This window comes from Struthio camelus, chromosome 11 (genome assembly GCF_040807025.1).
Source record: "Struthio camelus isolate bStrCam1 chromosome 11, bStrCam1.hap1, whole genome shotgun sequence".
NCBI classification, from domain to species: domain Eukaryota; kingdom Metazoa; phylum Chordata; class Aves; order Struthioniformes; family Struthionidae; genus Struthio; species Struthio camelus.
In genome coordinates, this window is record NC_090952.1 from 9,509,403 (window position 1) to 9,529,331 (window position 19,929).

General features: G+C 42.8%; 1 protein-coding gene across 14 annotated transcripts in view; it reads right to left on the bottom strand.

Annotated features, from left to right (window-relative positions):
- GAB3 (GRB2 associated binding protein 3) overlaps positions 1–19,929 on the bottom strand; it is an 85,644-nt gene that overhangs the window by 47,990 nt on the left and 17,725 nt on the right. The window contains exons 1-2 of one of the 14 annotated variants that reach the window (XM_068957362.1): positions 8,520–8,696; positions 5,799–5,877 (exon numbers count right to left, since the gene is read on the bottom strand). The exons of 11 other annotated variants lie outside the window; for them this stretch is intronic. In XM_068957362.1, coding sequence (XP_068813463.1) covers positions 5,799–5,816 — 18 coding nt within the window. In that variant the 5' untranslated portion in view covers positions 5,817–5,877; positions 8,520–8,696. Of the gene's footprint in view, positions 1–5,798; positions 5,878–8,519; positions 8,697–19,929 lie in introns of those variants that run through there. 2 more of the 14 variants (XM_068957361.1, XM_068957363.1) reach the window with 2 other exon arrangements.

A 19,929-nucleotide genomic window follows, 5' to 3' on the forward strand; every position in this document is an offset into this window, starting at 1 on the left:
CCACAGTGGTGTTGTGGATGCTTCAGCTTGAAGCTTTTCTAGTTAACGGCCACCCTACAAATGTCTGTAGGCCCTTTGGAGTTCATTTATAGAAAGCATAAGGATCCGTTGTCATGATATTACGATTACCTGACATCACAGGGCAGAAAAATAGCAGTATCCTTGAGGGCTGCGCCTGCCCTGAGAGGCTTGTGGCCGAGTGGGATTTGTTTCACCAGACAGCCAGGACTGACCAGGGATCTTGAGAGCATCTTCAGGGCACCAGTGAAAAGACACAGTTGGTATTAATAAATAAATTAATTCCCCCGCTGTGCTTGTCAACATTTCACTGGGACTAACAAGATGGTAAAGAGAGCCTCACATCCTTTCAGAAAGCAAATTAGATTTTTGTGTCTTGGCATTGCTATAAAGCAAAGCCTGAAGGGATCTGGAAAGCTGATGAGGAACCAAGCTTCAGACTAAGAAAGGCAGCTCCAGTGCGGAGTCCACGGGAGCTCCAGAGGCGCCCAGGTGGAGCAACATGGACGTGGTGAATGAGGTGGATGGGGCGGCGGGACAATGGTTTTTGCCAGCCTGCATAGCCGGGGGTGCCCTACCCAGGAGCTGCAGCCCGAGGGGCTATGTGACACCAGCTGGTGGCACTACCTGGCCAGGGCAGGCTGGGGGTGGACAACAGATTAGGTCTTGGACATCCTCCTCCTCCTCTTTCTGTTTCATTATGTCTGTGTTTTTCACTCTTAATGGGGATGTAAAGTACATTCTTGCTCAAAATAGAGATCCAAACAATAGAAGAAAGCGCTGACATTATTAACTGAAGGGGTGATTTTAGGCCATTTGAGGCCTAAAAGCCCTCCTACCCAAAGCCCTCCTCTCCTCCGGGGCACATTTCTTCCTTCCCCGGGGCAGGCAGAGTGAAACACTAATTCCTTGAAGCTGTCCCCCAAATGACACCTTCTGACTGCTGCTACGTTTCTGCATGCATTTAAGCCCCCTGACAGTGAAGACTTACAGGCAGGACTCTTTACATGAGGATGTTTACAGATTCTCCCTCCAGCCAAGAGTTTTAGTTCCATATTCGCCCACAGCATGTTTATGTGTAATATCTAAAATGACATTATTATTATCATCCTGAACACAGCTTAAATTTCTAGAGAGCTTTTTTCACCCTTAAATCCTAAAGCACTTGACAACTGGTACATGCTTATTGCATGCTACATATGTTGAGAGCAGTTCACTTGTCACGGGGATACACCTGCTCCTAAAGCTGCGCTTCACTCCTGACAATTAGCATGCTTAGCCAGAGAGCTCTATTTTTGTGCTCATATCTGTGCATTTGGGTTTGACCAATAGACACTGCAGCTTTTTTTTCCCCACATCTGAAAACTATACGCACCTGTGTAAAGTGGCAAGAGACTGATGGATAGAAAACCACCAGTATTTTGGTCGTTTAGCTAGCTTTTCATCCTCTTTAGCCTGAAGTTGAAAATAAAATTCTTGCTGAATTCCAAGGATGCAGGTTTGGGCTTTTTAGAGAAACTACTTAAGACACAGGGAGAAAGTGGAGAAGCTAAGAACCAGCACAGTGTCCCAGGTCTTCCTGGACTTAACAACGCAACTTCAATTTCTACTAATAAGAAAGATGCCACCGAAACCTCACACAGCACAGGTGGGGATCCCTACAGTTATATGAAAATTATCTGTGTAAAATGGCCTGGAAACACTTAAGCTCTCTCTGACTTGTTCACAATAAATTCTTTAATACCAATATAGTAATAAGTCTTGAAGACTAGATATAAATTGAGGTAAATTTCAGACACTTGGAAAGGCTTTAAATCCAAAATTCTTGTGTAATCTTAAAAGATTTTTAAAAGGCTCTGTGTGGATCCTTGAGCTCTTTATGAAAAAGAGGCTGTTCACAGGTTGTTAGAGGGACAACAATTCTGGAATACAAATGTGAGGTATAATCATCTAATGGATGACTGAAGCTGTTTAGGTCAAAAAAGGTTTCACTTACTTTTGGAGGCAAGTATAGGAAAATGTATATACTAAATGGATTGAAGCTTGGACAAATTTTGAGCAAACTTGCTAAACTAATAGCTTTTATGGAAGGACTCCAAACCTACTTTGCTAAGGAAAAAAACAGAGTCGGGGCTAATCCTCTTTCTTGTAGTTCGCAAACACTGTGTAAATACAGATGTGCAAAGCAGTTAAAGAGCAGAAGGAGCTGCAGGTCTTTAGAGCCTGTAGATTGTGCCCCGTCCCAGGCTATCAGGAACCCTTCTCCCTTTATTTTACTTGGAACTGGCAGTTTTCTCAGTATTCTTCACACAAACAGAACAAATTTTGCTGTTTCACCTTGTTAACTGAACATGTGGTGTGAGGTCAGCAACAGTCACGCAGCCTATCTATAACTGTCTGAGCTCACATGATGCTATAGCGCTCAAGAGAAGGAACATAAACAGGACATAAACAGGAAATTGGGCAAAGTGACTCTTTTAGTAGGGGACCACAACACCGTTTTTTTTTTTTTTTTAAACTAAACTCTTTAACAACACAGTTTTGGACCCAGTTAACAAAACCAGAGTAGCACGGGTCAGAACAAAAGCTGCCAATGTTTATGCTGTAACACTTGTGTCTGACCATAACAACATGCTTCAGGGCAGCAAAACGAAGTGACTTTAAGGATTTTGCTCAGAAGCTCGTCTTGTAAGCTTGTAAGCTTGGTTTACAGACGAGTAAAAAGATGATATCGAACATATCCCCACATCCATTTTGGGCCAAATCTCAATTGCCCTTATTTCCATCCATATTGAATTCATTGTTACATGCTGCAAAGATTTTGAGATTTCGACCTTTTCACTTCATTTCCCTTTGAAAATTGCATGGAGCAAGGAAGCATGCAGGAGGCAAGTGGAAAAACGAGGGGGAGGAGCACATGCGTGGGAGGACTTGTCTAAGGGAACAGGTCAAATTTGTTGAAAATATGGACCAACCTTACCGGACCTACATACAAAGATAGAAAGAAAGATAGAAATAATAGGAGCAATATAATAATAGATAGATACTGTCTAGTATTCAAAAGAGCTCTGGAGACATCTACCTGGCTTTAAGCATAGAAAGGGGGCCACTGCTTTCAAAGGGGACTGCATGCTCCCATCTAAGCTCTCCTGAAGTAAATGACAAAAGTCCCCTTTGCTCCGAGAGGGCCAGGTCCTCCTCTTAAGAAGCTCTGAGAAATGCAGGGATTCCTCCTAGCGGAAAAATGTTAGGAAGGAGGTATTCGATTAAGGAGAACCTTCTGCCTCTGGCGTGAGGAGAAGCCTCTCCATGAACCGCATCAGGTGATGAAGGTGCCCTCCATGGGTTTGGCCTGGTTTTTGTGGGTTACTCTCAGGCTGCCCTCAGCTGTGAATTCGCTCTGCCATGACAGCAAACTTTTACCAGCGGTTTCAGGCATGACCCTGTTTTTATGCGAGGACATAGGCCCTCCCAGGAGCTGTTTCGCACAGCGCCAGCCATGACTGGCCATGAGGTCCGCGGGCTGCCTGAAAGGGGTCTTTGGCAGACACAGCCTGCTCTTGCAAGCAGCCCTGGCCACAGCGCTGGCTGTGATCTAGCCTCGCTAGCAGCGCTGTTATTTTTGGCAGGAAGGCGCAAAGCAGGACGCGGCACAGGGGAGCGCTGAAGCTAGCTCCCCAGGCCCGCCGCAGGCAAGTCTTCCAGTAGTTGGCCTTTTTCAGGAGCAGAGAGTGCCCAGCACATTGCAAGGACTGCCAGAACGTGACCAGTAAACAAATAAATAATTGTGAAATGACCTGGAATTTGGAAAGGCCTGTATTTGTCACAGAAACCTGATTCAAGAAATTAAGTCTCTTCGGTCAGAAACTAGAAACATTCCTGTGTGATTGAGACACTCAGCCAAAGCCAGTCAACACAGGCCAAATTCCAGTCATTGACTATTTACAGAAAACAACCCAAATTATAAACTCTGAGTTATTTGTCAGAAATATTTACTAAATACCATAATTGCAATAAGGAGTACACTGACAGTGTGGGTAACTCACAAACCTAAACATATGGCGAAATGCATCGGATGACTTCTTGTCTTACATACGTAAGTATAAACGCATGTTACTCGTAGGTATATTGGGTGGCCCAGGCTAAATGTAGAGGCAGCAGAGCTGAACCAGGATGTCTCATAATGCCAAGGAGGTTGAATTCTGTGCAGATCTAGATTCTGCAGGACTGAAGACAAGTTCTGATGACTGGAGCTGCTCAATAACTGGTGTTACACCCGATCGCTCATTTCACAGTATAGCATTAGAAAAGCAGCTATGAGAAGGAATTAAAAAACCCATTTTGATTGCCATTCTGCTTTTTTCAACTGTATTTTTGCTACCTAAATTGTGTTATTTTACCCTTACGTATTCCGTTAGGGATTTAAAAAATCTTACTTTTCTTCTTCTTTAAAAGCTCTTTTAAATTAATCTTCTTTGCTTTACATTTCACAGGAGACTGCACCGGTTTTTGGACATTTTTAGAATTATTTTTTCATTCTCCTTAGTTTGTGGAAAAGTGGTCATCAGTCACATGGCTCGGTAACATACAGCATCCACCGCCTGTCATTTTTTATTTTAAAATGCATAAATGTTAGGAAAAATATAAACAATGCTACCCGTGCCAGGTTTTCTTTTGTTTGTTTAAGAATTCTTTTTGAGTTGTCAGACTTTTTTTGTTGCGGTTACGTCCTGTGTCTTATCCAAGAAAATAAGGTTTTGCATGGCTAAAGATTTGAAGAAATCGCACCCTAAAACTTCCACTTTCCTCCACGTTTTAGGTGCGTTCCATAAAGTCAGCTGGTTAAAGTCAGCTCAAGTATCTAAGCATCCATCATGTAAACTTCCCAGGCTCATGATATAGCTGCACATTTCTTCGCTCTTGTGCCGAAGGGGAACACTGCCTGTGAAATTCTACAGACCTGTGCTTTTTTCTCAGCGTAGTGTTTCCCGTTCTGCCTACTTCATACCAGCACACGCGGTGAAATGCTCCAGTGGACCTGGAAATTAAGTCCAGAACTTAAACCCTGCAGGCTCTGGCTCAGGACTTCGGGCCTCAATCCTGAGTTGTGCTCATCACCCGCAAGCCTTTCTCTCGTCATCTCTTGAGACTTAACCTTCACACTGGGATTCACACATAGGTCAGGTCATTTCAGACCTCTGTTAATGCTGCAACTTTTCTCTTCCCATAAAGACATATATGGGCCCTCGGCTGGCATACCCGGTATAGCGTTGCTAGCCACTTAAAACTTGTGAGCCAAACGGCTAGAAAAAACTCAACATAGTAAATAAAATACTAATGAACAGCCTATCTAGTGTTTATCTTAATTTGCATGGCTTCTCAGACTTCCCTTGCTGAACCAAACGATGAAATCACAACATGTTCAGAAATATTAAATCATTTCCTCAACATCTGAATATAACAGGCTGTACAAGGAAAACAATCGCGTTTGGCACGTTGCATACTTTATCCTTAACACTGATTTCTGTTATCCCTCTGTATTTTGATTCGTGCAGATTTGCCACTCTGATCACAGCATCACTAAAAACAACTGTGTGCTGTGAGTTATTTCCTAGGAAATCCCCCAGTGCCACCAGACGTCAGCTTTGCCAGGACAGCCCTGGTTTTGGGTGCCCGTGGCAGTGTGCAACCCAGGCTGTTGCAAGCCCAGGATGCCCCAAAATGGCTGCGACCCACCAGCCTGTGAGCAACAGTTTAGTAGCATTAAGATATGTACCTACACGAGGACCGGGTGGCATCCTGGTGCCTCCATGCTGTAGTAATCAAAACGCAGGTGACACTGTGATGATGAGGAGCAGGCTGTGCGGAGCAGGCGTTGCCAGCGGGGAATCACCGAAGGGGATAGGAAGAGAAGAGGAGTTAAAAAAACCCTCGTTTCCAATTCCTACAGAATCCCCCTGGTCTCCTCTCCAAGACGTTTCTCAGTTCAGAGGTGATGGATGGTTTGATGTCACCTCTGCAATGTGCCTTGCCCCAGGGTGGCACCGGCAGGTCATACCTAAAGTGTGCAGGTCCCTCTGCTACGCTGCAGCTGGCAAAAGGCCAGGCCAGCTTTCCTGAGCAGGTGCCTTCACTTCAGGTTACGTTCGGCCAGTTGTCAGTGTTTTGTAACGCAGGCTTTCACGAGTACAGCAGGAGTAAAACACTCTGCCAAACTCCACAAATAGTGGAACAGTTGGGAGTAAAAATGGATTTCAGAAATGAAAGTTCAGCTTGATCTATTGGGAGCAACGTGCAATTAATGTGCTCAGCAATATCTTAAATCTGAGCAATGTGGGAGCAGGGTAATAGCTCTCTTTCTGTCATTTTTCAACCTGTCAGAACACCAATCTATTAAAGGCTAAAAGCCAGATTCTTAGTAAATGTAAACTGGTAAACCAAGTTGAAGGTAGTGGTACTGTGCAGCTTATCTGGGTCTTAATCTTTTTTGAACAGTAAAACTAGAAACTCAGAAGAGTATGTGCTTGTGGGATGGTGAAATAGGATCAATGTTACTGTTACAAAAGTGATGATAATGAGCCAGCTGGGTTTTTCCACAATCATATTCAAAACTACAGCATTTATTTCTGCTTTTCTGCAACTTCTCCTCCCTTCCCTATCCCGTCTTTCATGGTTTTTGCACTCTAAACTACACACAGCAGATGAGGTCACTGATGATTAGTCAGGACACGGATGCAGCCTGTGACTTTGCACCATTTTTGGCCTGCGGCGCCCGGCTGTGTCCCCAGAGCCGAGCCACCGTGCATGGCCGGCAAGAAGGTACGTTTGGCTGCAACAGTGCCGCTGGGTCCTGGGGCCATGGGCTGTGCTGGGTGCCACCAGGGCTGCTCCTGACCTCCACACCCATCACGTAGCCCACCTTTGCCTTTCCAATCAGACTTCATCCGTTGATCGTATTACTGATCGCAAAACCATTCTGTTTTATCTAACACAGCCAAAATTTCATAAATCTTCCAAACAGAAAACATATAGTCCACTGTATAGTTAGCTCTTGCACGTGCTTCAGAAGAAAGCAAGTTTAAGAGTGGCCTATACTAATGCTAAACTGACACTGTCAGCTCGAACTTCAAGACAGGAGTTGAAGTGAAATTCAGCCTGTTTTGGAGTTCCTCTGCTAATTTTTGAAATCTTCTAACTTTGTTTTCAGCTTCTAAGTGATTTTTATTGCTTCTAACCCCATGGGAAAGGTCCATGAAGAAAGAAGAAACTAACAGCAAAAACGCTAAGACAGCCTTATACACTGAGATCTGCTCAAACCACAAAGTAGATATATAAAACCTCCCTATTTTCCACAGATATATCAATTTCCTGATCAGCTGAATTTAAAGGCAGAATTAATTTGAAGGACTAGCTTGTCGGTGTGGCAGGCACAGCGCTAGAGGCAATGCTGAGCTCTCCTGCTCCACTGACCGAGCAATGCCACTGCCACAGGCTGGTTAAAGAACGGAAGGTTTGTGCCCCCAAATTTCCTTTTAGCTCACTTCAAAGGGTCTAGCTCCTTGACAGTCAACGCTACTGCACTGGCAAAGAAAACACTGTTTAGGACATATGTCTGTAGGGAGGGTGTGGAGACAACCAGATTTACAACAAAGAAACCATATGAAATGTCTTTAGCTCCGGGCTGAGCCCACTGTGGTCAGTCTATTAGAGAAAAACAAATAAGACTTTCCCTGGTCCTGCTCTCACTTGAAATGTGGTGTTCTGGGGCTGTGAGGATTTTCTTTTTTTTTTTGAGAATACAGTATCTTCAAGGAAAGTAAATTTTCTACAACTGGCAGTGAGTAGAGCTGCAAGATTTTTCAACAAGTGACTAAAACACAGTTCTAGGTCAAATGCAGTACCTAAACATAGGTGCACAATAACATGCCTCACCAGTGGTGAGAATACAGCAGCGCAGTTATATTGCCATCAGTGCAGGCCTTAGACACCTTTATTTTTAACTGCTGTTCCCCATAATTCTTTATTTCTCTCCTCCCTGCACATGCACACACAGTAGCCGTATGTCCCAACAAGTCTCTTTTTTGAGGCTAATTCACTTCTATTTTGGCAAGCCATATTTTGCCCTGTGGTTCTGCCACTTAATCGTCTGCCTCGCTGATTTAGGAGCGATGGCACACCAGTATCACAGGCATGTCAGCACTTGGAGTTAGCCACCTGAGAAAGGATGAGGGCTCTGTCTAAATGGGGGTGACTTCAGGGGTGATTATGCCTTAGGAGCAAAGCAAAAGCAGAGAGTTTTCAAAGAGAGGGTTAAAGTGAGAGCTCAGCCACAAAGGGAAAGTAAGGGAGCCCCACTCAGGCAAGAAAATTGGAAGGACAGGAATGGGAGGAGCAGGAACGAGACTTCAGCACAGCTGGAAAAACCTCACTTGGGACAGCGAGAAGAAGCTCAGTCCCTAACGATTCACGTAATCGGAGTCCGAAGAGCGCTGATAGCAAACCTTTGGTCGGGGAGCCAGGGAAGAATGAGAAACGACTGTTGTGGCTTTGGTCCTGCTGCAGTGCAGCCCTCCCAGATCCTCCAGCAAGGCTTTCTCAAAATCACACCCAAGTTTTTACTATGGGTGGAGTAGCCCCATCTCAGTCTGAATCATCGGGCTGCTGGCTGGCCATTGCATTGTAAGCATTGTTCAGAGGTATCTTCTCTGCTCAAGCCAAGTAGAAAAGAAAGCAAAGCAACAGGAGGGAAGCGGCCGTTACTGAAATCCTATGAGAACACTGGGGAATGATGAAAGATTGCAGCTCCCGTCCCTGCTCTGATTGTAGGAACAGCTGCCACGGCAGCAAAGGACCCAAAATAGTGCCTGGAAGGAAAGCCAGGGCCAGGGCAGCTCAGAGGGACATGTCACCAGAGCACCCAGCTGCTGCTGAAGTTCTCCCTAAAATCCTCCTGCTTTGCTAGTACACTGCAGTTGGAGAGCAATGGACTACTCAGGGTTTGTGCTAATTAAGCTACCTATTGCAGGGAGAGGATGGGGATGTGGCTGGGAGCCAACATTAATACGGTAGGCGGGATCGTAGGATGCCGCTGCCTCCCAGAGAAAGTCTGTTTTGGTCATTTGGTAGTTAGGTTTTCTTACCCCCTCTCCCAGGGCTGCCTGTGGACCAACACAGCCCACAAAGCCCTTTCGGAGCCCCAAGCACTCCCACGTTGTCTGGAGCCCAGGAGCCACATGGGATGGGGGAGCAGCCCAGCTGGGAGCACAGCGGCGGCCGGGACACCCTCGCTCGCCTCCTGCTCCCCTCGCTCAGCCCCTCCGTGGCTGCCGCGACAGCCAGGGCTGCTATTGCTGGCAGAGCTACAGCCTGGTGTTTTTTGACCTTTTACTCTTCCAGAGATAGAAATGGGATTTGTCTGAGGCTTGGAATAACTTCCTGCGATTGTGCTGGAGAGGGCTAGTCGGACTTGTGAGATAGCTGCGTCTGTCGGGCTGGCTGAGGAGAGGAGAAAGCCTTTGCTGTGTGACTAAACCAAAGACAAATATAAAAGATCCCAAAGACATCCCATGTGCCTTAGAGAAAAATAAGCTGATAGCACTGTACGTTGTCTCTAGTGGGACGACTAGGCCAGGCTGCTTCTGGGTTTCGATAGCAATGACATTAGCCATTACTGGAGAACCACTAATGACCCCTCAAGCAAACTGTGTCCATATATTGGTAGTTATTCCTCAGATGCTAACTTATAAATCTTCTCTGGATCAGTGAAGCATGTGTGTTTGCATGTGTGGGAAAGAAGATAATGGTCTGAAAATTGATCCTTTGGGACGATGAGAGCAACTGAGAGTCATGTAAGCCTCCCCCTCCTCCCCCAGCTTTCTTCTGCCTCTCAGTACAGCCCCAGCAGCATCAGGCCTTCTCGGTGGAAGCAGGGGTTACGGGGAGGGAGGACTGCTCTTTCCTCATTACACCTTTAACAGTCTTCTACATATTTTTCTTTAACTGACTTTTAACAGTCTTTAACAGGGACTCTGTCAGGTCAGATCTTTTCAGCACAACTGTTTGGCTAAAGAGGCTTAGGAGCTGTCATTGCCTTGGTTATGACTATGGCTCTGACCCTGGCTGGGGAAGGGGAATGGATGGAGAAAGGCATCTGAGCTCCCCATGTCCCCATTTATAAAAAAAGAGCTAATACCTACAGTGTGATAAACCAGGCTGAGTCCCTGGGCATCACTGTGAATCCGAGAAAGACCAGGGGCAGACACTGCCTGTATTGCAGCACTCCTTAACAGCCTTCACTTGCAACTCTGTTGCGCTAGACAAGAACGCTAAAAGCAGAAGAGATGGCATCTGACCCAAGGAGTTTGCGATCGCAACTAGTGCACTGAAATTTGTAATGGCGTTTGCAAGAGCTCCCATCGCTCCCAGGCAGGTAAGTGCCAGCCAAGGCAACCAAGCTGTGCTCCACCTTGAGCCCTAAAAAAGCTTTTCTGTAATCATTCAACCCCTGAGCTGTTATTGCTGTCCACACACCAGCCCTGACACATGGTGTCATTGCTGGCAATGGCAAAGCAGGAGCATGAGACCTGCATGGTCTCATGTGCTTGGACAGAGCTGCTAGCAGCTCCCAAAGAAATCAGGAAATATCCTTCAAACAAAGGGTTTTTGAAGCAAGATTTTAGTTGTATCTTATATTTTACTCTTCAGTAGGCAAAATCACTCTGTGCAAGTCAAGTGTGCTAGTGTTTTCCTGTGACTCACCCAGCAGACTGGCTGATTCTGACTCTGCTTTCTGAAATTTAGGGTAGGAACGATCTTTGCCTTTTGCTGTAATTCCCCTGAACAACTGCATGTGATATCACCTCCCTACCAGAACCACAGTGGGCAGGATCCTAGGCTGGAAAAGGTAATTCTGTTCTGTTCTGCCCCAAACAGTGCAAGGAAGCAGTGCTAGCTGGGGATCCCTGGCCCTGGGGAATAGCAGCTCGCATGGGGCCGGCCCCGCTATGAGCCGATCCCGGCCCAGGGTGGCTCTTGGCCGATATTCGCTGCTAGCGTCCGCCCTCCCTGCTTGGCACTTCTCAGCTGGTAACTGGGGCAGCTCCTCTCCTCACCTCACTCTTTCTGCTGTTTCTGATCATGAACGTGTTTCACACAGGACAAATAATAAAGGGCTTAGTTCTTCCTGCCTAGCAAAAGCGAATCTATACCAAATTAAAGTCATGCTTCTGTTGTAAATAAACAGTAAAGCACAAGTGATGGTTCGACATACTTGACTTTTACGCATGGACTCCACTCACTCCCTGGTTTGCAGCTCGAAGGGAATTCGTGTGTGTTATATGACATAATGATATGTATCAGTAAATGAGATTTATAATATAATTATAGAATACAGCAAGTAGAGTAACATCACGCCTTCGAGCTTCAGTGCACAGCAGTTCTCTTAAATAGCACAAAGAAGCAGTACTAGACTATGCAGTTTATCAGTCTGCACTAAAGTTTTGACTCCTACTTGTATTTCTCAGATTGATTTCTAAATAGGTAGCGTCAAAGAAACCGAATTTTTACATTTGAATGTGTTTTTAAGAGAGAAATGCAATCAAAGAGGGAAAAATTTAACATAGGAAAAATTCTATCTAGCACATTTGAAGGTAACATCACATAAATAATAAGTTTAATTTTAAATGCTTTTTAAAGTTTTTAAATGCTTTTGTGCATTGTTACTGAATTCCAATTTCATTGAAATGTATCTCATTTCAAATCATATAAAATAACCCCCGATTATTTTATATGGAAACAAGGTGGAAAAGAGGTGCTTTGGTACCTCATTAACCTCAACATGCTAAGTTTAAGAACGTGCAAAGCTGCATATTAAACTACACAAATAATTAGGTAGCTACGGACAGGTATGGGGCATCCTTGTTAGCAAAAATAAGTGCCACATTTATTCTAAAAACTACATTTAGTGGCACAGCATTAGACAGCAACTGATGAAAGTTAGTGTTTCTCTAGGAAAATAACCAAAAAGTACCTATGGAAAAAATCAGATTAAGAAATGATAATTTAATTCAAAGATTTCTCCCTTCTGGTTTTAATCATTACCAAAATCAGTGATATCACTGGGCTACATAACTCCATGTAGGAAAACTACCTCAAGATAAGTCTGACTGGTTTAGTGAAGTACCATGAGATGAGCATTGAAAATAAAAATGAAATTATTAATATTAACAGACTGATGAAAATTTGTAGCCTGTGATAAACAGGCTTATATGCAGCGCTCATTTTCTGCTCTCAAGCAGGTGGGTCAATACTGCAGCGAGGGACTGTCACAGCACGGAGCATCTCTTCACCCGAAGGCTTAGGAAGTGTCCGAGGGCAGAGTAATTGCTCTTTCTCATCACACCTTAATTCCAACAATTCAACCAATAGTTTTGCTGCCTGCAGAGTAAGAAACCACCCTATAGCTTCACAAGAACCACAGTAATAATGCCTGTAACAGCCTTTTTTTAGTTTCTCATTTGTGTGGGTTTTTCCTTTGTGCTCTCACTGTTGGCAGCCTCTGAGCTGATGACTGTGGACACAGTTCAGACGCACCTCAGCATTTTATTTAAGCACAAATATGTCTAATATCATTTTATCATTAAAAAGACCAGTTCAGAGCATATGTGTAACAGTTTACACATCAGTAAGCAAGTGTAAAGTAGCATATTTATCTAGGTATAACACACTTGTGTGCGTAGGTGTGAGAGTATCTTACCAGACCAAAACCAATAACAGATCTCCAAAACAACGAGCATAAAGAAGGTGCAAAACATCACCACTCAGCTCCCTCTAGATTTAGGCTCTTTCTCTACTATACCAGAAAAAAAGAAGGCCCAGAACAGGCAGCCTGCTACTCAGTCTCCAGCTGTCTCTCTTCACAGTTTCGCTTCACATTGCAAAAGCACCTCAGGACTTGTTTATTTTACTGTCTAAAGCTCCTTGGTCCCCTGACACAAATGCAGATAGGCATGCTGTGGTGTGGCTTTGTGTGATCCTTAACATCAAGATATTCTCATGGTTAACAGACAAGTTGCATGTCACACTGTTCTGAATCTCTACACGTACTCTTGTGAAGTTCCTCAAAATCTTTGCAAAAAACAGTCCGCAGATTGGCTACAGAGCTGAGAGCCCCCTGCCCCGTTCCTGAAGCTATACAACTTCTAATAATTGAGCGATGCTTTGCTTTGCTTTGCTCGCCTGACCTAGTTCCAGGCTTGGCCACAGAGCAGGAAGTAGTGTGGCTGCAATGTCACAGCCTTGGTACTGCATCCTGGTGCTAACAACGCAACAACTCAGCACGATCCGCTCAATCCGCACGGAGCAGTGATCATGTTAGAAGTTACAAGCAGAAGCATGAAGTTTGCTACCGCTAGTTTTGCTAAGCGAAGCCCGCAAAAAGTGATGTGAGATAAGGACTGTTTTGAGTAGAGAGCAAACAAACAAATACCCTGTAGCATTTTGATCGTGAAACTTCAGGGGGGTTAAAAACACCACACATCTCTGTAAGTGCAGTATTTAAGCTCACAAATTCAACCTGACAAAAACTCTTTGTTGTAAGTGGCTTCCTGAGGGTACCAAAAAAGCCATATAACCAGATCATTTGCCACCCAAGTTCAGATCCAGAAGGTACTTAAGCATGTGCTTTGCAGCAAGCTCAGGAATAATCTTTTGACCTCAGTCAAACTAGAATACTTTGAGGAATTGAGCCCGCATCTGTTTTGGCTACAGTCCAAGTTCTCCCCTCCGTTTTCACTACCTGAAGTCTGAGTATAGCCTGGGGAAGATGAAGTGAGAATCTTGCAACTTGACTCCAAACAACTGATGTGCTCATAGTTAGCATCTTCTCACTTTAAAGACAGACTGTGCAGATTTTCTCTCTGAAAAATGCTATTTCACAGTGTATATTTGAAGCATGCACACTATGTATACTGTCATGAAACTGAGAGGGCACTTCCTCTTCTAGTGCCAAAGTAATGCACCATGGAGAAGCAAGGAAGCACCAAGCGTAAATGTGTGTTTGACAGTTATGCGGAAATCTCCCTGTGTTTTGAATCTTGGGTGGCCAATAATTTTGATATGAAGGTGGGCAACACAAAATTAGCCAAAGTGATTGACCCCTTCCCTGTCTGAGAGCTGCTGGGCAAGAAGTCTCCCTGGGGTTCTTCAGTGAACAGGATGCAGGGTTTGCTTCTGCAAGCCTTGTAGCTCTCCCTTAAGTATGTCTTTGGATTACAGGGCTCTTGAGGTAATGGGAGCTCAGAGCATAAATAGCAGAGCTGCTTGTGCTCTCAGTAAGGGAAGTTTAAATCTGACCTGCAATGAGCATGTAGGGTTGCGCAGAGGAAGGGCTTTCTCCACTGCTGTACTCGGAGTAATCTCTCTTTTGTCTTAAAGGCCATCGTGGCTATGACTCACACACGCAGCCATCAGACTATTAGCACTTTTATTCCAACTAGTTATTTCTGGCATTGGGCAGTCAAAAAACCTAAGGCCCAGAGGACTTCTAGTGTAACTATAGAAATTGCAACAACAAACAACAGCAGCTCGACCCATGGGTCAGTTGAAGCCAAACTCTGAATCACACTTATTTTTTACCTATCGTTATGAAAACAAATTTAAGCCTGGAGAGCAAGGCAGCACATTTCCCGGCTACCTAGAAGATGCTTAGCCAGTCCAGCTTAGTGTGGATGCTGTTAGACGCTCACTCATTCCCCAAGAGATGCTATGAAGGGTGTGGGTCCTGCACACCTCCCTTGAAACAACTGGCAGCCTTCAACCAGAACGTCAGGCACGCTTCGTAAATCCATTCAAGGCTAATTGACTGTATAAATGTTGTGAACTGATCTCTTTCTTCATCTGTATATTCATGAGCTACACTTTTCAGACTTTTCAGAGAGCTGTTATAGATGTTTTGCTTTTATTTTCTTAAGTTATGGGAAAGATTTTGTTGAAGTTGTAGCCCTCCTTTACACTTTCAACCTTCCCTTTTGCAATAGGAGTCAGTTCACCATCATCTGTGTCAGTAATTAGAAACTTCAGATTGGAAGGGGTAGGCTCTTCTAGGAGAAGTCAGAAGGCAGTCCAATTACTTTGTGTCTCAAAAACATTTTCTTTTATCTTTAATGAAAATACATTTGGTTATGCAAGACTTTTGCATTGCTACTTTAGCACAATGGCTTTCTTAACTCCTCTCTCTGAAAGTCATACTTTAACCTATATTTTGGTTTTCTAAGGTATTACAAAGAAGATAGCTCAGTAATCAAATACTGCTCAAGTATGTAAGCCAAAGGCTGAAATGCAATATGAGAAACAAGATTAATCACACAAGAAGAACAAAGTAGTTGGAACTTCCGAACGCCTAACTCCTAACTGCTTAAATGACTGACCCAGTTTCTGGAGACCTGTCAAAGTGCAAAGAGAATATGAGAGCCTAACAACTCTGGAAATAAAGAAATATATATTTTAAATTTCAACAAAGAGAACGCTCATTGATCCTTAGTTGTGTGTCTATTTTATTTGTCCTTTATAATAAAAATTTTGCTGAACCAGACTCCCATCGAGTATTCGGTAAATAAAACAGATTAGTATATAGCGGAGCAAGAACTTTCTGATCCTCTAATAAACCATGAGAGAAAAACACCTGGCTAGAAGTACCACAGCTTTCAGCAGAGCAAGGACCAAGAGGGTGTCTGAAAGCAGGAGCAAAGCTAATGCAGTGACAGCTAACCATTCACCAGCGCCGTGTGCCTCATCTTAACTGAAAATGATCTGAGCTAAATTGAGTCCAGAAGCTCAGAGATGACAAAATAAATTAACGCAGCAAAGAGGAAAAGGAAAAATATAATGAAGTTACTTTTTTCTTCTGGCTTTCATTAAAATGTACCAATGCAAAGTGCGGTCTGCAGACTTGGAGCCGAGTTGCGCAGAGGAGAGAAATTCTGTTTTATGAAGGGTTCTGAGATAATTCTTGCACATGACACCCCAAAAGGGTGTATCTGAATGGGAAGAGAGATTTTTTTCACAAGATATTTCATATCTGTGTAAAATGTGTTTCCCTGTCTCCGTGTATATAGTTACTCTGATTAGTCCGTCGCCCTTGTTGCCTGGGTATTTCACTAAGCAACAGGGCACACAGAAGAGCATGTAGGGAACAGTAGGAAGCACACCTGTAAAATCACAAAGGTTGGCCGGGGAATTCAGGGATGGGCACCACACTCGAAACCTTTGCAGCTTTCTGATGTGGATTAATTGAGGTTTTGAATAAGAAATCCTTTACGTTCTACAGGGAAAGACAAGGTTGATTTTCGTGCCATTCCCAAGGCCCTTGCTGATTTCTATAGGGTTGATACTGCGGGAGTTCTCTTTTAAAGAAAAAAACAAGTAAGTTAAATCTCTTCTCTGATTCCTCCTCCCCCAGCCACACAGAAAATGGTATATTTTTGAATAAAAATGAAGCTATAGTCACAAACTTTAGCAGATACAAAAGACACATCTGAAAGCAGTGGCTGTAGACAAAAAGCAGGCGCTGCTTTCCTTTTTTTGACTTCATGGCTTATTTGTTTAAACCACAAAGAGATATTTGCATGCTACCCCTTTCCGGTCAGGGCTGAAAAAATAAAATAAAAATAATCACACCTCCTGCTAACTTTCAAGGTTATTTTTAACTCATGAAACGCTTTAGCAAAGGTCCATCTCGTGAACTTCCATTTTTAAAGAGGTAGAGTTTTAGCAAAATACACTTTTCAAAGAGGTGGAAAGAAACAACAAAACCCCAGCTATTATCTTTTCTTATTTTAAACTGCATCCCACACTTGGTACAAATTTAGATGTGAATGTGGAATTACTCCTACTCTTCCCCTTCACTTATGACTCTTTTTTACCATGTTTTTCAGAGAAGTAGTTTGTAAATGTGACTAGTTAGGATACTGTGTAAAAAACTAAAATGTATGCCAGAGTCATGAAAGGGATCAGGTGATGTGTTGCAAATGTGGTTACTAACATCTTAACTACTGACTACGGGATTGGAATGACACCAAATGAGAGGTAAAATACTCACTGGTCATAACAAAGATTTATGTTATAAAAGTATACATTGATAAATCATCCAAAAATAAGTGGGTTTTAAAATAAAAGGTAAGTTTATAAAAGTTTTTCAGCCAAACAGTAAATGTGGCTGTAATACGGATGCAGACCGTTCAGAGGACTGTGACATGATGCTGACAGATTTAGGAGCCTTTTAAAAAGCCAGACTAGGATATAACATAAAAGACAAGGATATATGTGAACTTGCAAGGAGGTTTAATGCTTGATCTAATCCTTCTGCCGACAGAAAAAACATTTCCCAAGTAGGAAATAAATTATTTTAATGGTTTACAAAGCCTAGGAAGGATCGTATGGTGATGTTGTCTTGATTCTTGTATTAGAAATCATTGCAAATTATGAAGAAGCTGTTTCTCAGGCTACGCCAAGGGAAGTGACTGTTCTTTTCCTGGAATATTCTGATTTAGAGGGAAGAAAATAGTATCATATTTGAAGACTATGAAGTCTTAGCGAGCCAGTGGAAAAATTCCTTTTCTGATTTCAACAGGTTACAAGAATAAGCAGAAACATACAAAAACCACATGTACTATGCACGATAAAGATAAGCAAGAAAACGTAATGGCTCAAATGATGGAAGTATTCAGGAAACTACTCTTTCCAGAGAGCTGACGGATTCACTGTAAAATGGGGAGGAAAACTGAAGAAGCTTCCAAAGAAGGGAAGGGAGACTTTTACAACACGACTCCTAATCCAGCAAACTTTTTTTTGTTGGGAAAATTTCAAGAACTGCAACGGAGAGAAAAGCCTCGGCCACTTTCTGGCTTTGCACTAAAGACTGCCCAAAATTTGTGGTTTCTAATGGTCTTGATCTGTATTGGGCAGAGCTTGAAGAATTTTGCTCTGATCCTTTCTGTTGCACTGACATGGGTATGAAAAGGAAGATTTTTTTGTGTACAGTCAGAACAGAGGCTGTACAAACGAAGACTTGGGATGGGGTGAGACACAGAGCACTACTATTGCCAACATGCAGCTCCCAAAGTTACAATATCTGTTCAGCTGGGTTCCAGCAGATGTGCAAGAAAAACTTTACTGATTGTGCTGGCATTCCTATGTGCTTCTGTGCTTCAGATGAATCAGTCTAGCACCATTATTTAATATCTGTATCAGCAAGAGGCTGGAGGCTGCCAATTTTCATTCACCCCGTTAAAGCATTCTTAGCCTTTGATATAAAGCTTTACTTTCTATTGTGGGATCAAGCCACCACTTGAAGAGTTGACATAGGAAACAAAATGAATTGAGATGCTTAAGTATCTCTTATAATTTAGCCTAGAAGAAATGGGATATTTTTACCTGCATTACTCCAAAGGGCAACCTACAAACCAATAATGCAGCAAACTCATGATGCCATGCTCTCCTTACAGTTTCTGCTCTGCTTTGAGAAAATAAAACTTTGGACTATTTTCTCACTGATGAAAAAAAAAAGGCTTAAAATGTATCTTCCCACAATTTGTTCATGCAGTGTAATCAAGCACAGAATCTGATCTAGCTTAGCAGAGGCATGATTTCCAGCTCTGTGGTTTTCACCTTTGAGAGTATTTGCTATTTGTTTGCCAGTAGTCACTCCAACTATCTCCTGCTTTGAATTCTACTACAACATAAAGCTTCCAGTTTGTTTCTTTCAGCATAAAGAAGAATTCATTTTAAAACTCAAGTGAGTGGAGAACTTTCACAAATCAGGTGATAAAGCCATTTACAATTTTTTTCTTCTTGCTTATTCACTAACTTAGCCACCACTGGCTTCTGTCTGAAACGCCCTGACCAACAATTCTTTTCTATCCATGAAGAATAGTTTTTTGTTGTTTAACACACCCTATACCAAAGGGACAAATGTTTGGAAGCTTTTATATTTTTATCTCTTTTCTGGGAAATTATGACCCATAGATAAAAGGAATCCAACAATAATTTGGCACTTACAGAGCTTCTGGTCTTACTGACTGTTTGAATTAATTTTTTAAACCCTTCACATGTTCATATTTTATTCTATGACTTTCTTATGCCTTAAAAAGTGGAGAATCACAGAGCTTGCTAATATCATTGCACTATTACCATCATGAAGTTACAACATACATCAAGTCAATGTATTAAAAAAAATTATGATAGAGTTTTAAGGAAGTTTCTAGGAAGCTGGGGATAGCTGGGTACTCATGTTTCACTAAATCCAGTACAAAACTATCCTACTCATATTTCAAATACTCTGTAGGACAACTCTATCCATCTCCTCCTGTGCTAGTTTTGCTCCTGCCATCTTGTAACTTGAGTCTCCTCACCATTGCAGTCGATTTCTATTCTCATTAAAATCAAGCAGAATAATTCAATTGCCTTGTGAGAAAGCTGGAGCTGGATTAGGACTTACTCCAATACTGTCTTTCCATGCAGATTCTGTGTTCATTCCTATTTGACAGCTAAAATAAGGGGAACTCATATTTTTCAGGGAAAAACTACAGGTGCAAAATTGGACCCATGGCATACCATTGAAGTTGCAGATGAATGAAGTGCTTAAATAATCCCAAGGCAGCTGCCCATGTCATTTCTTGTATTCAGTGAAAAATTCCTACATTTGTGGAAAGCCAGAGCTACAGTACTCTTTGTTGTATTGTTCTTCAGGACATAAGCACTTTCATTCTTTTGCATTAAAGGATCAATGTCTTTAGCAATATTTAGACTGTTGCTATACATATTTTCTAATCCAAGTTTAAATCAAAAGCCATGAAGTATACCTATGATTAATTCCACCTGATAGATTGCTTAAACTCTGTGTTAGAAACATCAGTT